The following is an 18,909-nucleotide window of genomic DNA, read 5'->3' on the forward strand; positions in this document are numbered from 1 at the left end:
TCTTACGCCAATACAACTCTTCTTTTCCGTATAATCAGCTATTATACACGTGCTCTCGCAAGACAAGGAGCCCATTTGTAAGACGCATTTCTTCACAGGAAATTTTGCAGCACTTGCATTATCCTGTGGTGTGTGCTATGGTAGTTCACCCTAATAAAATGCAATCATATTAAAAGTGAAAGGGACACTATCGCTCTAGAAAAGGGAATTTAGGCCTGGGACTCAAGCCACTTCTCTGATTTTAGAAATACACGTGATCAGTGGCCTAGATCTTTCCACTTAACCAGGCAGCACCGACCTTTGGCAACGAGGGCACCGATACATGGCCACGTATTTAACGGGGATTAAGGAAAGGAGGGTGGAATATGTGACCTTTCCTGGGAGAGTGGAGAGTGACCCAGCAACACGCACGGCTGAGCTGGGCATTTAGGACATGCTAAAACTGCTTTCCTGAAAGAGGATCCTTACCTTGCGCTTCACTTGCCTTAAATCTTGCCATATCAGAATCACAGCAGCGGGGGGACACACGCAATTATTTTTAAATGGGTGCTTCAGCACGTCACCTGAGACCCTTTCTTTTAGGAAGCCTCTGTCTTCTGTTAGTGTGGGTAAGGGTTTTTTTTTAAGAGGAGAGTTTAGGTGCTCTTCCTTGGGACTGCACTCCTAAGAAACGTGTCAATCCAGCTGCTGAAGACTCACTCCCAAGAATGGCAGTTTCCTTTTCCGTTTCATTCAGAGCCAAACTGCAGTCGAGGTGCAAGTTATTAACATATTTCTTAACCTGACATTGAAAAAGAGCTTCCCACAGACTGAAAACTGTCTAAACTCGATGTAAGAGTCTCCCTCCCTGGAATTAATGCCTCTCACCTCCCAGACAGGGACCAGGCAGTCAATCAAGGGACTGCATTTCTGCATACTCAAATATGCATTCTTTGTGTGGCTGAATAATAAATGAAGGTTAATTTAAATCTGAAAACACATTAAGAATGGAATTGCCTCAAAAGATACTGGTGAGGGATGTGCCATTATGGCAAATTCAAAGACAAAATATATGAAAATATATCCACTCCACTGAGAGTACAGAGAGTGTTACTTAAATAACAAGAGGGCATAATACTTCATTTTAACCTCCATTTTACCTAGTGCAACGCAATCTTATCAAATCAAGCTCTCTCCACACAACTGTGACAAAGAAAATCATACGTAATGGGGTCTGGAAATGACAATCAAATCTGTCACTCATAGAAATTCGTACTTGCTCTTTATAGCAGCATGCAACAGTGCCTGATTACACTACAAAACCCAAACACCCCTTCTCTATCTCTTTGCATTTCAGACTAAAATAAAATCCACTTCATTTCAGAGGTGCCTTATGCGAAATCGGCATATTTGACAAACGACTGGACCGTTTGTGACACACTTTATAGATAACCCAGTGAATTCAAGGTGTCACCTTTTGTGGGCTATTGATTGCAATGAGCTGATACCCATCTTTTCAAGTATGGAATAATCTACTGTCATTGCAAAAAATGATGGCCATCTTACAGAGAAGGTTAATCAGATACAGGAGAAATCATATCTAATCTTTGATAAATTGCAAGTCACTCAAGGATCAATCACCATTCTCCTTGTAACACAAGGCACCGGTAATTGTGCAAACGTAATGCCAAGCAGCCTGCCGTGCAGTCCATGTACACAGTGGCCAACAGCATTCTGCCCCCCTGAACAGTTTGGCCTGCTGAGGTGGTTGATTTATGGTGCTTTTAAATATGTTTTGAATAATAACGACCATAAATTAAAAAAAAAAAGTCAGAAAGAAGCAGAGCTGCAATAATATGCTATGCAGGCATTCAAATTGGAAAATTATGAAGTGACTGGCAGAGTCTTTGCATTTTTATGGCACAGGGTATGTTTTAGGTCTTTCCTATCCAGGTTCTACATCCATTATCTATACCCTCCTCCTCAGGACCAAGATGTTAGGAAATAGCTGACACGCAAGAATAAATCCCAAATTAAGAGTCATTAGGAGCGGATGCCTCTTGAGCTGTTAAGCTCACAGAATAGCACAAAACCCACTAGTTGGACTTTCCAGCTTCCCAGTGAAATATCCATAGCTTAACCACCCTTAACGTCACCCAGATCGAGTCTTGCAGGTGTCATGAAAGTCCTGGCATACAGGTCATTTATCAAGCAGCCCAAGACACATTCATCATCAAGTACCTGGCACGAACACAGTGCATCACGCTTCGTATCGGTAAGGGGAACTGGATGGGAGCACCTACTCTGAAAATAGGACAAGTTTTTACTGTTATGTTACTATTAAGAAAATCAGGCAAATTTAAGATTGTTCTACTTCGTTTTTGATGTGTTTTAACTTGGTGAAAATAAACCTTTGCACTAAACTGCTATATCAATATATTTATCCAGAGTTAGTACAGCCCACATACGTGCTGTAATACAGGCATCTGTATAAATACCAATTTATACAATAATGCAATTTGCAGGAAGACACATCTTGGTTCTCAAAATTAACCCAATTATTTCTCAGTAACACACAATACCTTATTATTATTATAATCAGCCTATACTTGCTGTAAAGCCATGCACACACAGACATAGAGAACACCACAGTATCATTCTGGATATATATCTACATGTAACCTAAAGTAACTTTATTTTCATTACCACATGCACATGTGACTATACGTCCAGCGATGTCCCTAACTTACTTCAGGCACTATCGTTTGTACACTGGGATTTTGGTTATCACATGCTGCATTAAAAAATACAGACCCAAAACTGCCCTTAAGCTGCCTAACAAAACCAGCCAAAGAGAAGCACCTCATTGCTCTTTCATTTGGGCAAGAGTCAAGGCCTACTGCAGGCACTCTTGTGTTTGGTTTTAGTGATTTTTGGCCTTGCTTTTTCTGAAAATTTCCATTTGCCGCAGAATAAGGGCAGCATTGGAACTAAGATCTTAATTCTGTGACATGAGGCTAAAGATCTCGCTGCAATTAAGAAAGGAATTTAGAACTTGCAGCAATTTTTTGCATGCTTTGCCAACTTCATTGCCTGGCCCTTGTAGGGCCTGTCTCAAGGACAGTGACTGGAGGGACTTTATAAAGGCCAGCACTTAGAAACGGAACTTTGGTATCAGAACCAATAGTTATATTTGAAACCATGAGCCCGGTGCTGCCCATCAGCTGAATATACTAAATACTTCCATTGCTAACTTGGTTTGGCCAATATATCCTGAGGGATTACCCTGCACGGATGGGGAAAACTTACATCCACAACAGAAGGAGAGTTTTGTCCTTGCTAAATCATTTTCATTGATTTCCTGTAACAGCGACTGTCTTGGTTACAGAGGCAAAGAACCGGGACCTGCTGAATATACGCTCATTATTAAATGAAAACAGCACCGAGGACGATTCCAAAGTCAAACTTCTGCCATTCAGCAGTTTTACCACTTCTCAACCCTGCTTTTAAAATACAAACCCATTCCGGTTCAGCAGGCTCTCTGCTGCTTCGAGACGCCTTAACCCTCAGGTTCGGTGGCTCTGAGCTGCTGCGCTTTAACGAGCAATCAGGAGTTATTCTCTTACTCTAACTTTCCTCATTACTAACGTACAATTCCTTTTTTGCTCTTCCTCCCTCCACCTCTTGGCAGGTTTAAAAAAAAAAAAAAAAATTTCTTGATGGAAAGGGGCTCTCAAGATTCACTAATTTTAGTTAGTACTAAACGTATTTGCTTATCAAAGAGTTTGAATCTCCACTGGAAGGCAAAACTCGATATAAAGACCCAAGAACAAAACGGATAGTTTCCCACTGGAACTCACGGCTATCTGTCATCAGCAAAACCAACCACCTCCATTTTCACCACAGAGTGTCCATCTCCTGCTTATGGCTTATCCGCTGGGTGGGTTGCTGCATCCATCCCATGGATGCCTTCAACCAAAGTATTTCTCTAAAACCGCATCTGCTCCTACTATTTTATAATTAGAATGTAATTAGCACAAGTTCTCGCAAATAGCTCCCATAGAGATACGATCCTACCACACAAGAGAAAGTCCTAGAACTCTCAAGCTATTTACAATCTGCTCTGAAAAGAAATCTGGGCGTTTCTCTAGTGCCTCAGGAAATGACATCCAGACAACAAGACGTAATTAAGATGTTGTTATGCATTGGGCAGGACCAGGCATGACAATCTGCCGGCAGGTAGAGCAATCAATTATGCAAATAACTTAAAAAAAAAATTGTTTTCAGTTTCAAAAAAATCTTGTCAGGTCAGGTCAAAAGGTCAACCTCAAATAAAAAAGTCAAAGTTTTTAATAAATGAAACACTTAGAAAAAATTACTGCTGTTAACAGGTAACATCCAATCTTCCCCTATGTAAAATTATTTTAAAACAAAATTTAAATAACTGTTTAAATGAAATGTTATTTCAAATGGATGCCTGTAGTTAATGATAACACTGAATTCTTATTTAAGTTGTGCACACAAATAACAGAAAAGTTTAAGCGTATTCAGGCCAACTTGTGGAAAACACACACTATCAAAAAGTACCTGCCAGGTTAAGTCAAATGAAGAAAGCACAACAGCACCGACACTAACTCAGCTACAAACCTCAGGAATCTACAAGTATCCAAAGAAGCGAGTCAGGAAACAGGGAGACACCCCGAAAAGCAAGAGAGGGGCCATTCTCCCTCTCCCTGTTTACGAGGGAGCCCATGAGGCCCCCAGGCCCCTGCTAGGGCCAAGCCCATCAGGGGAGCCAGCCCGTTAGACACCAGTTTGAATATCCCGTTGGATCACAACCAAACGCGAACAATTAAGCTGAATGAGATTCCATCAAGAAGAGAATTAGATAAGCAAAACAGGAGGAAGAGCACAGGGTGAAGAGCAAGGCTGCTCTGTGGGGTGAAGGCCAGCACGGGCACAGACCTCGGGGTGAGAGGGAATAAAACGAGCTCTCCTCGCTTTCCGCCCGACCCTGAGCAAGTCATTAAAAGTCTCTGCTGCCTTATTTGCCCAGCCTATAAAATGGAAATAAGACCTTCATTATAAACTGGTTTGTTTCCTTATACCACTGTGCACAGCAGATATTTTTCTTCAAGATTAACTTTTTCTCGAAACCCCGTGGAGACTTCCATACCACCACAGGCAAGACTGAGGCCCAGACACCTATTTCTGAACACATCAAGTGACAGTTAAGAACAGAAGCGACAAAACAAACCTTGAAAAAAAAAACATATCCTGAGCCACAAAGGTCTAATCTGTTTCCCCGTGAAGGCGAGATGGTCTCTCAATGTCCTGTGCTCCGTTGCAAGGAAGCGACTCGTGTCTCCGTGGTCCAATTAATTAGTGACACATCAAGAAGACAAACACTTCTTCTGGGGGACGTGCTACTGTTTTGCTCTCTTGTTGGATAAGCCCTGGTACTGATGCTACAGGAAGGTGCAGGATGGAGGCCGGATCACATATGAAATGAAAATAACAACCTGCGAGACCATCCCGTCATTATAACTTGCTCCAAATCCCCAGCTCCTACTCTACTGAATAAACACTCAACACAGCATCATTAAAAAGTCTCCCTGGCATTTCTCCCATGCCATGGTATTTTACTTCAAATTAGCTCCAAGTTTTTCCGATACAAATAATTTCAAAACAAGGATTACGATCCAACTGGCAAAGATACACGCAGAGAAGAGGAGGAACAAATAGCGTGTCAGCGCTGCCATCTCCCCTTTCAGCCTGGTTTCAGCGACGGCTGAATTTGGCCCCAAGCACACGGCTTTGCTAGGGCTTAAGTCACGGTCTAGAACATTTCTCCCAGACACTTCTGTGTGGCACTCCGCTGCAGGGAACGATGTTCATCATCAACTGCACCAAACAGTTTAGTTACCAGGACTAATGGATTCAGGCTTGGATTTTTACAGAGGCTTTCTACCGTGCGCTCAGATATGTAAGGAGCTGAAGTTTGCACTGGTGAAGTACTGCTGACTTTCTAAATAAACTCTAATAAAAGATTATTATTGAGATACAGTTGCAATGAAACTAGAAGAAAACATAGTACTAAGACCTACCACTTTGATCACTAGTGCTTCACGATACACTTAAAAACTTCAAACATAATGAAAGCGAAATTTTTACTCCAAATGTGTGTGTGACAGAGAGAGGTAGAGAAAATCAGCCCAAGCCATGGCAAATCAATTCAGTGACAAAACTTCCTTGCGTTTTAGAGTCAACCTGCTTTGGAGTTATGAACATTTGTATTCATGTTGTATTCCCAAACGACTGGTTTGAGCACTGTGACACAGTACACCTAGAACTTAACCTAGTCCAGTGGTGCCTGATACTAAATTCTCTCTGCCATCGTGATTTTGGGATTAAAACAAGAGACTCAAGTCTCCATATTAACTTCAGTGGGATTGCTCATAATCTTACTCAAGTGGCATCAGAAGAGGGGAAAATCAAGTCCCAGGAGGCCCTAATATTGCAAGCACCACCTTGTCATTGTTCAGCAGTGCTTTAGGTACTCTCTGATGCGACAAACCCCATCACTTCTAGTCTTCATCCATGTGCCACTTGGCTACTATTATCTGATCAGCAACTCTGCAATCCAGGTAGGCTCAGGGAGAGGAAGTCACAACAGCTCAAAACATCAGAAGTTTGGTTCTGCTAAGCTGCTTCCCAAAATGCTTCTGAGAAAACACACAAAGGGACTGATATTTCCCCAAGTACTGTCCCAGATTCTTTTCTTCAACACTCTTCCCTCCTACGACAGAAAATGTGCTCTCTAAACACTTCCTCTGTATCTTTGATGTTCAAAACATAGCCTTCAGGCCAGTCTGTTCTTAGTCACTATTTTCAAGGATATAAAGTTCTTAGGATAAGACAGTCATTATCACTTTCCCTCTTTATTGTCCCACACCGCGTCCTTCATCTTCACCTGAAACGGAGATCGGCAGTCACTTCCGCAATGCACGTCATGTTCGGATCATTATCTCCCCGATCCCTACCTGCACAGTCAGGCTGAATTATGTCGGTGTGGAAAGAAGTGGCTCGAGGGAGACCTGCTCCCATCTTCCACAACAGGGCCATGTGCTACAATGATCTCAGTTTTCACTGTTGCATCGTTTTCTTTTAGAGTCCGGCCTTAATTTACCGAAGATTTTTGGGATTCACAGGAAAATCATGTCTGGAAGTTCATCCCACTGCACGCTTTGGAAAAGGACAAACTATACGTATCCTCCTTTGGGATGAAGCTCAAACTCATAATCTGAGTAGATTTACAATGCAACATCTTCTTGAGCAAAGAAGAGACACGGGATCACCTCCCACAGCAGTACAACTGTCATGTTTTGTTTTCTAGAAACCACATCAGCTCCATGAAACTAAAAGCTCGAGGAGACAGATCTTCCACCGCCAGAAACTTCACTAAGACACGCAAAGCCAGAGGAACTGAGATACGGCCCCTTACACCCAAGCCCAGTTGGACTCCTTTCTCTTAAGTAGCCCATATGTGTGCAGAGCCAGCAGCACGAACTGTTAACTGCCAGAGCCGCCGGCTCAGGAGAGGTCAATCAGCTCAGCCCCCTCCAACTGACTGACTCTCTCGAGCACACTTCTGGCTTGCTCTGCGTGGCGGTGCTGCCTCATTACCCAGCTTGTACCATGCTGGCTTGTCCTGCAGACCTCATAGTAGCTCTTCTCTAAGGGCTAAAGTGACAGGGCTCTGTGACAGCTGGGGAAACGGGTGGAAAAAGTTAAGTTGAACGCATTCTCTTTCTTAGGAATTGGTGACTGTCCCCAGTCTGACAGCAATTTCCAGTTAACAAGCTCTGGCTACTCTTCCCCACTTACGAAAGGAACTGTTGGATAAAACAGTTTGTTGTTTATCTTTTATATACAATCACATACATAAACACACACACTTATAAGCAAATGCACTACATTAATTTTGATTAAAAGATCTATCAGAAGTCCTTGATCTATGGTTTCATTTTAACTACGTCGGGTTTTCATTTGTATTCAAAACCTGAAAAAATATTTTAACCTTTCTGAAATGGATCATGTTAAAATAAATTGAAGCAAGTTGATGAAAAGTGGTAATTAATCTGCTTTTGTCTCATTAAGAGTCTGTGTTTAACCTATAGGTCTCCTCTTTCAGCTGATGTGTGGAATTGATCTTCAATGATGAGCTAAACAACCCAATCTTCTATTGATGTTTGGTAACTCCTGAACCTCTTCCTTTTTTTTGGGGAAAGGACAAGAAAATTTCTAAAACAAAAGTGCGGAGCTTTTTAATGAACTACTCTAGACCTTTTTTTATGGCAGGAGAGGTTACAATAATTGCTGACCCTGCAATACGTTGTGGGTTTAAGATAAAAATACAGAACAAAACCACAACCCCCTCTCCCACCCCAGGGTATACAGACATAATGGTTGAAATTTTCTAAAAAAAGGGTATTTTTTCCCCCACATTATGGGCTGAATCAGGTATATTTATAAGTATCAGCCACTTGCTCTTGTCTTGACTTCCTTATTTACCTGTGCAGTTACCAGTTTTAAGACCCTCGATGTGCCTGAAGGTTGCCTGGGGGTTGGAGGGACACAGAGGAGAAAGGAGAAGGTGGTGGGGAGGGAGGTGGGGGGAAGAATCTGCTGCATTTACCATGATCCAGAGCAAACATTTCACACCAAGTGGCACCCTCTACATCAGAATCAGATAGGCAAAATACTTGGAGGAGCCGCTCCATAACAGTCAATATATTTGTATTTCTGCTTTAAAAAATATAACTCTAATAATGCTAGAGATAAGTCCAAAACTGGCAAGAAAGATAGGCTGGAGATCTATGCTTTTTAATATCAAGCTCTTCACCAAGACGACTTTTATCATGTTAATGGCTAAATCACACTGATTGTAAAACAGCCAAAATGAGGCAATTAGTAAGGCCCGTGACAACCACAGAAAACGGAACGCACAAGGTTTTCAGTGCAAGCCAGATGGATATCTTCAATATATTTCTTATTGTCTGCTTGTGGTAATATGTTCAATTAAACTGAATCAGTACTACAGAAGACCCTGTGAATTGCCTGAGAAAAGAATTAATTGTCTGCTGCAAATTTAATGAAGCTTAACAGTCGTATTATGTTTACAAGTTTTGTTATGATCAGTAAGTGTTTACAAGAAAGGAACCCTAACTTCCCTCAATCAACTACCCCTAAGAGCAAACCATCGGTATTTTACAGCTTAGTCGTTTCCATGTTTCTTCGCCATTTACTATTTTGTCCTCAGCAGCTGACCTAATTTCTTTTTTCCTCTCCCAAACAAGAAACCGACAGCTCTTGCAGCGCTGTTCATTCACGAGGTGTTGTGAGTTAAGTCTCACACAGCAGTTTGACCGCAAACTGGCGTTACGACATGTCCCCAAAGGGGCCGATGGAAACGCCCAGCCATGGGCTGGTCCCTCTGACGCTTGCTCTGATCCTCACCAACGTTGACGCAAGGTCACCGACCTTCCCCAGCCCAATGCAGCTAAGAGTTCACCGCTGTTGCGTGTAACAAGTTCACATTGAGGAAATGGAAAGCAAACGGCACGTCTGAGCAGACCTAAGAAGGGGTGGCTTTGGGGAAGGCTCAACGGCAGGCGAGGCACCTGCTTCTCATTTTGCCACTTCTGTAACCTGAGAACAACCACAGCTTTTTTCCTTCCATTAACTGTCAGAAAAATCGAAGTGCTGACACGATACACGGCTGTTTCCTCTTCCCAGGGTTGCTTTGGGGCTGACCTGGTTTTTCCGATGACCTCGGGTTCTCACCTGAACGGAGCTGGGAGAAAAAACAAATGCTTACCAGGCCCTGGTGTAACATCCGCAGAAAATATGGACCTGCCAGCTCCGAAACACAACAGTGAGCTCCTTTCAGCAGCAGAAGGCAATTTAGACAGGCATCGTGTAACGACCTTGACTGTGGTTTGCTGCTGGAAATAAACACATCAGGTGCCCGAAACTATCAAAATACTCGATTAAACCTTGTGTTTGAAGTGCCATATGGGGAAGACCTCCTTAAAAGCTGCAAGGACCCTGAGGTATCTACTGGATACGAGCCCCATCACCGGGTTCTACTTTTTCAGTTTTTCCACCCAGGGTTCGTTAAGGAGATCCAACAAAGTGCAGCCTGAAGCAGAGGGGGGAGTAGATGTGGGGGATGCACAGCTCGCTCATTTCTAATTGTGCCTTTCAGGCAGCACTTTGGGTCATAATTTTACTTAAACCTAGGAAAAGACCCTTAATTGTGTCCTAGAGATAATTGGTGTCGGTGGAAATGGTCCAATTAGAGCTGAATATTCCTTTGCAATTTTACGGCCAAAGATTATTGCTTTCAATGTCAATTGTTAAAATCAAGCATTTGCCGCTGGTTGTGAGTTAGAAGTCAAGAAAAATTTTCAAACTTAGAAATGTTTTATTTCCTAAACAGGAGGATACAGCAACACACACTTATGAATAAATCAGTGCTTATATATCTCTATGGCGCTCTCTAACCCCCTTTTTTTTTTCTTTTTTCACTTGTAAATCCTGATCTAGAGATTCTGGAGAACAACAATTTGTACTCAAAATTGACTTTTTCTCCCTGAAAATTTTTTAAAACAATGTGTTACGCCTGATAAGGGATATTCATTCATGTCTGGACTACACACAAAACCTCCGTCCAGCAACTACTAAAAAAACCCTTTAACAGTAACAAAACTTCTTTTGGCCTTTTCAGAGTTCTGAGCCTTTGGTTAAGTGCAGAAAATCTTGGCTTTGGTACCAGCCAAACACACCCCTCGTGTGCTATCCAGCGTAACTATAAAAAGCCCATAAAATATGGACAGCCCTAAAGTGCTGCTCGGGAATTATTACTTTAAACCCTTGTCTCTCTTTTTTAAAATCATATTTTGTGCTTTCAACACCAGGAGTCATTTAACCAGGTCCTTTCTTAAGGGCTGAGGGATAACCAACATGAATTTAAATTGGATTGAGCTGAACCGTGAGGGAAAAAATAAAGACCTTGCACGACCTTAAACGCTGCTGGATCAAGACAGACCTCAGAAAGAGTGACGGAGGGGCTATTCACGTTTCAAAACAATGAACCACTCAGCCCACGACATACGGGTGGATGGTATGGAAAATGCCTGCAGTAGCTTTCTGGGACAGCTTTCCGTAGGAGCAAAGACGCAGCAATGCACCTGACAGCGGGAAAATCAGGGACGTATAGAGAGAGTTCCTGGTGATGTGGATAGTGCTTAAATGGGCCAACAGATTTAAGTATCTGCTGCATTTTTCCCTTGGTTAATGTAAAAAATCCAAACATCTTAATGTGTGGCTTACTCTCCCTCTTGGGAAACCCCCCACCCCAAGCAGCTGATATCCCCGTTACTCAGACATAGCCAAGCCACGGTTGAAAACAGCTAGCAAAATTCACTGCGCCGCAATTATTTGTATTCACTGAGTAAAGAACCAAAAAAAGGACACTCCTGAAAACACACCCACTCCTTGCTGAAAGACGAGCCTTTTGCACAACCGCGAAGCAAAACCATTACGCGGTTCCTCTGCAGCCAGACCCACGCAGAGTGCTCCCTAACAAGGAGAGGCGCTTCGTTAATGCACCCAACACCTCTGCAGAGGCTGGTAGATCAAAACAGCTATAGGTATTTTTGACTCAGAGGAACCCAGGCTTATTAAACACTGACTCCATCAATAAAAAAGGTGGCAATGGCACTGTTTGAGACCCAGCTCAGCTGCCGGCCAGCCCAGCACTTGCTGATCTCAGTAGTGCAACTGGCCATAGCGTTAGATTTAAGGCTGTCACAGAAGCCAAAGCAGATGCTGAAGAACACAGTCAGCAAAACCAGCTCTGTTATGCAGAATCAGTGATAATGGAAATAAGTTATTTGTAAGTATAAAACAAGATACAGACACAGACACTATCCTAATAGCGGAAATAATTTTGTAAGGAACACACAACTGTGTACAATAACACTCTGGATATTCATTCTGGATTCAGTTTATCCATGAATATCCAACAACAACAACAACAACAAAATCTGAAGTGTGATAACGTGTAAACATTTCCAAAAAAAGAAAATAATTCTCTGAAAACCCACGAGGGATCATTCAGACTGCGTGATTATTCCATCTGAGTTTGATCGCTCTGTTTTTGGAGTTTTATTTTTTAGACTACTATAATCCAAAAATGGGATTAATTTAAAAGTCTGTCTGGACCCTTAAGCTTATAAAGAAATAATACATTAAAAAAAAAACAAAAAACAAAAAACAAACTGAAGGCATTATACCAAGTGGTCTTTAATGCAATTATGGGGGGTTATAATCAGGTCTTCAAAGGTAAGAAGAACTACAAGCGATTGAAACTCCACTCCTGTGAAATTCAATAGCTGGTGTTTCATGATGAGCCCTGTTGGTGCAGAAGCATCTGCGCCCAGCCTCGGCGCCGCTCAGCTTCAGAAGGCTGATGGGTACAAAGGTATCAAAGTCGCCTCAGCCCAACCGGAGAACATCACGCACCAACAGAAAAGGAGGCAGAAGCAATTCTGTTTGATTGCATGTGTGCTCATTAGCACACAGAAGCTTACTGTATTATGTGGAAATTAAGCCACAAATGACTTGAAGAAACCCTGCACCACGAATTATCAGCCATGTTCAAAACAAAACTTCTGAAACGTGCCATAGCAGACAGATGGCCAGTCATTACAGAGCGCTGTCTCTCCACTGGCACATACCTGTGGAGCTGGAGAACTAAACTCTTTTCAGTTCTTTATGGGCAGCATAATATTCATAAAGTCTGAAGATGAGAAAAATGCTTATTCCTTATCTACTGAAACAATCCATAGTAGCACAAACCCACTCTATCCCCAAGGATACGAGGCAAGCCCAATGCATCTTCTGAAGAACACCGTTCAATACTGGTCAGGTGATGTTGAAATGGAGACAACCAGAGGTGGCAAGATGGGGCAGGGAGGCCATCGCATCCCACCAACGTTCTTTTTACAGACCATGAACGCTGTGTCCACGCTGATCAGCACAGCACAGACCCTGAACTATGCGCCCAGCTACTTTTAAAGGACTAGAATAACATGGTAAAAATTGCACGTTCAAAGGCAATAACGTTTGAAGTCTCTGACAAGTTACTCCATAATGGACCAGAATTTAAAGTATTTAATCAACCGTTTCAATTCTAAATGCAATACACCAATTCAACATTCACACAAAGGAATAGGCTCGGAATGGAAAATACGCAATTTCATAAAAAATAATTTGTATCATTGTGCTGGACAAAATCAAGACCATCAGTCTATTCAAGCATGAGGAAAAAATAACCCACTGACATTATCTTTGTATTCTTTTCCTGCTAAAGTGCTATGGATACCAGCTAACAAAAGTTCTCTTGCTTTTACTGCCTTGAGCCCTCCCATGACAGTCCAAACGAGACGAGCTAATGGCAGGAGGAAAATGTTAAAGGTGCATCATAATGAAACAGGCAAATAAAGTCATCGGAACTCGCCCTTGTCAGAGACGCAACGATGTGACCGGAATCGCTGTACTTCCCACCAAGAACAGAAACGTACAGACTCCACCAAGCATTCACACGCTGCTTCTGCCCATTAAACCACAGAGATAAGGGGACTGGAAAGGCCTGGATCACCCCGGTCTGCAGTCAAAGGTGACTGGGTAATAAATGGTACAAAAAGCTGTTTCTAGCAGACTGGAGAGCTTTGAAACCCCAGAGCATCTCCGCTGCAGGACAATCCCTGCCACCGCTCCTCGGTGACCAGTTCTATACCGCACAGCTCCCCGTTACAAAGGGCCACACCACAAAGCTACAGGCTGTGGAGTCAAGCTGAATGATTAGATTTAAATTAAAAATTACATAAAAATATGTGTATATATATATTTGCAGATCAGAAGCGAGCCAAAAGGAACACAGAGGCTCCACCAGCAGCCACATGCATCTACGGTGGGTGCCACAACCCATTCACCTCCAACATCACAAAAGCAAAGCTGGCCACAGGCTCATCAAGATATTCAGTGTGTCTGCTGGGAAACAAGCTTCATGACAAGGATCTTCTCATCCTGTGAAAGAATCGGTGGAGATACACTATTATCATCTGCATTCCTGTCATTAGCTTGTTTTCGCCGCTTCTTCCATACCTAATGCTGCGCAAGAAACTTCATTTGGGTCTTAGCCATGGCACAGGCTGGGACAGCACCAGGAGCCTCTCCTCGCGCTTCCTGCATTCAGAGCTTTTATTGCAACGTCTCGAAATGAGTTTCCTCTTTCAGAGCTGCTGCTGTATTAGCCAATTTATATCACTGCATTAAATACAAATAAACTCATATTGTACAGTCTACGCCTGTTTAAACTGTTTGTCATTTAATCCCCCAGTACTGAGAAAGTCTATAGTCTTTCCGTGTGTTGGAAGAATCGAACATTTAGCCTCAAGTACAAGAAAAAATGGAAAAAAAAAAAAAAGAAGATGGAAAATTAATATTTATATACCACATGTAAACACACACCCTGTTTTACATAGCTCTGAACACCGTCTGTGAGATTCTTCTCCATCCTTACAAATTCAATCCTGCTTTTTAATTTAAAGGTCAAACCGTACACGCAAGTTTGCAAGATTTCAGGTCTCGGAGGCCAGAGCGGTTCTCATTTAGCACCAACCAACGGAACAAACCCAAACCACAATCTCACTGGTTCGGAAAACCACCGAGGTTCACCAATCCTGACAACAGCATGTTAATACACAGCCCTATGGGCACCTGTCAGAATTTCATATTTTTTAAGCTGTCTACTCATGCATAATATGAATATTTATTCATCCCTCCCTGGTTGTTTGCCAGAGATTTATTTTAAGCTCCTTGGTTCTAGTATAGCGGATATTCTCCTCCTCCTCCCATCCTTGCCTACGCTGTCTTTGACACTGTCGGCATCTCTCCCTGAGAGAGAAAGAAAATTAAAAAAAAAAAAAAAGAAAAAGAAAAAAAGAGAACCTGCAGTGTTAATGGAAGAACACAGGAAGGTTAGAAAATATGGCTTTTGACCTTCACAGTTTTTTACTCAATGACAATAAGATGAGTTAGAAAATAATATAAGCATGTCTTAAGGTCAAAATTCATCAGCTGATAAATTAGTCTTTTTGTACACCACAAAACTGAGTTAAAATAAGGTATTCAGTCATATTTCCGTCAAAACTTGCTGGCGTTTTACTTAGGGCAGAGAAACTCAAGCATTTCAGTATAAAATACAGTATTTTGCACAGTTCATTTGGAGTTCAGAATAGTTTCTGCTCTTTTATACTTTTTATGGGATAGACTTTGAAATTGCGTTTCTCAGTTTGCTGTTAATATCCACATCTTGGGCTTAAGAGTTTATTCTCTGCTTCATGCACATGTGTCGCTCCCATTAATGCTAATGGAATCGAGTTAAAACAGAGCACTGAGGGAGAAAAAAGTACTTGCTAATCCTTTATAACCTTATCGCCAAGAAGAGCGATTTGTAAACCACGTGAACCCAAAGATCAGGTACAATAGCTGCCGGCTGCGGCGCTCAGAGTTCCGGGCTGTTCCTCGGGTACTGCGAGGAAGAAAGGATAAGCCGTGAACTACAGCAGCATGACTCCTCAATGACAGAAACGAAACGCAGCCCTATTTTCAGCAATTGGCTTTTTTACGGTGGTACAAGCGCTCCCTGAGCTGCAGAGACCCCGATTCAACCCCCTCGGCGCCTTGCGGCACTCGGAAAAACCAGGCCGACCTCGGCTGCGGTGATCTCCTGCCGTGAGCAGGGGCCCCGCTCCCGCAGCCCCCGTGGAGCCCCGGGGAAGGACGTCTGGGCTGCGGTTCCCATTTTGCTGCGGGGCAGAGAGCAGCGGCTCGACCCTTTTGGCAAGGGGCAAGGTCGTTTTGATGCCCCTGGTGCCTGCGCAGCCGTTTGCTGCGGGCGCCTCCTTAGGCCTCCGCCTCTTCTTAGGACAACGCGGACTAAGACAAGGCAGAGGCGGCTCCTACCGAGCTCCAGGGCTGACCTTCACTTGCCTCTATTTTTGTTTGCAGCAACCAACACGGGCACGGGCAAACCACCATACTCAAAACAACCCCAAACCGAATAACTCTCGGTGTCAACGCGGTCCCCTGTGGGGTTTCTCTTACAACAAATACCCGCCAAAGGGACTACACAGCCCTCCGCCCCGCGGCGTAAGGGAAGCAGAAAGGGCAAATGCCATGAAGTGTAACCCAGAAAGACCCCGTCTGACTGTAGGAACCTCACGGGATGGCTGAGGTAGAGACAAACATTTTGCTCTGAGAAAAGCCACTGTCACCTGCAGTTTGTAACTCTAACAGGGGCTCACCCGCTCCAGCAGCACGGACTTGATCCGGGTGTTACTTGCTGAAACGTGCTCCACCACAGATTAAAACCTGCATCGGAACACTTTCAAGTATTCCCTATATACCTTAAAAATAATTGATGGGGAGGGCCTCTAACCGAATCCTATCCATCAATGCCAATGTATGGGAGAATTAAAACTGACAACATAATGCTTTGTGATTGATTTATTGCTTTATAATCAATCTTTCCTGATTTGTTATCCAATATAGGTCTTTCCCCAAATAAGAAAGAAATGGAAAGTGATCGTAAGTGTAATAATCTATATATCCATTGCCTATAATAATTCATCAGACAATGGACTACTCATAAACAGGCCAAAAAATGAAGACATTTGTCACTGTCTCTCATTGTTTATCAAATCATTACTTTAAATATTTTTGTCAAGTGTTACAGCTTTGGCAAAAAAATATTTGATAAAAAAATTCTGAACGCACATGAATAAACCCTTTGAGTTCCTGAAATGCAGAAATTCAGCCCTGGATAAGAAAGAATGAAATTAAATCAGAGTTTGTGCATCTTTTAGAAATGAAGACAATGAATTGAAAGGGTGAAACTCTTATATCATTCTTCAACAAGATAAGATGTATTAAAGAGGTCAGAAGGTTTTAAAAAAGAGAGTAGAAGTTCACAAATAAATGAAGTTGAACTTGGTAAGACATGCTTTTAAAGGTGTCTATGTTTAGCCTGTACCCCAGGATAAATTACAAGATTTGCTCTATTACCTCACCAGCCAGGAAGGGGGTGGATAAGGAAAGCAGTCCTTGGGAGCAGCCAGAGGAGGAGCAGCCAGAGGAGGAGCAGCCAGAGGAGGAGCAGCCAGAGGAGGAGCAGCCAGAGGAGGAGCAGCAGGAACCCCCCAGGAGCTCCCTCCCTCCCTCAGCAAACCTTCCCCCTTTATACCGCCCGTGCCATGACGGGATGGGCTCCACCTGGAGCTCCCTCAGGGCAGCTGCCCTGGCTGGCTGGAGCCTGCCTGGCACGGCCAGGTTGGGAGTCTGTCCCAGCCCAACCAGGACAAAAGGACACCACCACCCAAAACTTGCAAAACTGAACCTCAGGATGCAGCTGGCTGCAGCGACAGCAAGTCCTTCTCAAGCATGATTACTGCCCAGCGCCAGAAACAAGTCATACAACGATGCAGCTCAGGGACCTGGCTCTGTGTTACGCTTCCCATGCCATTTGCAGTATAATTTTAAACTATGTGTGACAACAACGGCATTAACTTGCTGTAAGCACCACCAGTCAGTGCAACCACAGACACCTTCTTGCCGTCGCCTCCGACCCACGAGGCTCAGCAGGTTTCTGAGACGCAGGAGAGCCTGACAGCAAAAGACACTTCAATTCCCCCAGGCTCTGCTCACATCAGCATCAAAGGGGAGAGGTGCAGCATCCGTGGGGCTGATGAGGATGCTCTAAGATGGGGGTATCAGTTGAATCCAATAAAAACTGCAATTACCTTTCACAACCAAGCTGCCCGTGCTGCTTGCCGTCCCAAAGTGGTTTGTGGCCACGCAGGTGTAACTGCCCGCGTCGGATTTGGTGACGTTGACAATCCGGAGACTCCCATCATCCAAAACAGTGATTCTGGAAAGACAGAGATGCAAAAGTTTCAGTTCTTTTGTTTTTTTATTTTTCAAGTCAACATAAAACTCTTTTGAGTCTGCATTAATTATTGATGGTTTGAACAACAGACAGCCCGTTGCCCGTGACAGAGGGGGTTCAGCTGACAGAAATCTCTCAGGACGCAGCTCATAAATACTGAATGCATAATTTACATGAATTTTCCGTGTCTTTAGTTGAGGGCAACTTTAATTTACACACCAGCAGCTTGTGTAGGTTTTACACGCGCCTGTACTTTGATATTCAGCGCTCACCATGACAACCCTTGCAACATGTGGTACGCAGGCCACATCTAAAAATCTCCACGCTCACTGCTTAACAATGTAAAAGCTTCTTCTGAACAGATGCAATGAAGCAGGTGTTTCATGCTGCTTTTTTTTCAAGAAGGCCGACAGCTTTTCAGAAAGGCTACCACACTGCCAAGCTTCGCCTCCGCGCTCTCCACCTCTCACGCCTTGTGGAGGCATCATGTGAGGAGACTCCAGAAAAACCTTTCCCCCAGCCTAGTGTCACCTCTTTTAGCAAAATACTTGGTTGTCTGCTCGGTATCATGTCTGCTTTCTCCCCTTCAGCCATTTTCAGCCCTGCATTGAAAGACTGGTATCAATTCCTGCCTTCTCCTGCTCAATTATTTCCCAGTTTAAGTAATTTGAAAGAAAATGAAGAAGGCTTCTTGAATCTTTAATGTCAATCGAGCTCTGTGCGACTGGATTGAGAAAGTAGGAGGAAAGAAACTGAGCAACCAATACTTGCACCACTGCAGGAGTGCTCAGATGGCACGTCCCACCTGAGCAGGCTTTAAGAAACAGACTGGACAAATCAGCACGAGCCCT

At 43.2% G+C, this 18,909-nt stretch overlaps 1 protein-coding gene across 1 annotated transcript in view; it reads right to left on the bottom strand.

Moving 5' to 3' along the window:
• LOC104346245 (contactin-4) overlaps positions 1-18,909 on the bottom strand; it is a 124,028-nt gene that overhangs the window by 21,482 nt on the left and 83,637 nt on the right. The window contains exon 9 of the mRNA XM_086470440.1: positions 17,913-18,040. Within this exon, the coding sequence (XP_086326566.1) occupies positions 17,913-18,040 (128 nt within the window). The remainder of the gene's footprint in view (positions 1-17,912; positions 18,041-18,909) is intronic.

This window comes from Leptosomus discolor, chromosome 9, assembly GCF_034619465.1.
Source record: "Leptosomus discolor isolate bLepDis1 chromosome 9, bLepDis1.hap2, whole genome shotgun sequence".
Taxonomy (NCBI): Eukaryota; Metazoa; Chordata; class Aves; order Leptosomiformes; family Leptosomidae; genus Leptosomus; species Leptosomus discolor.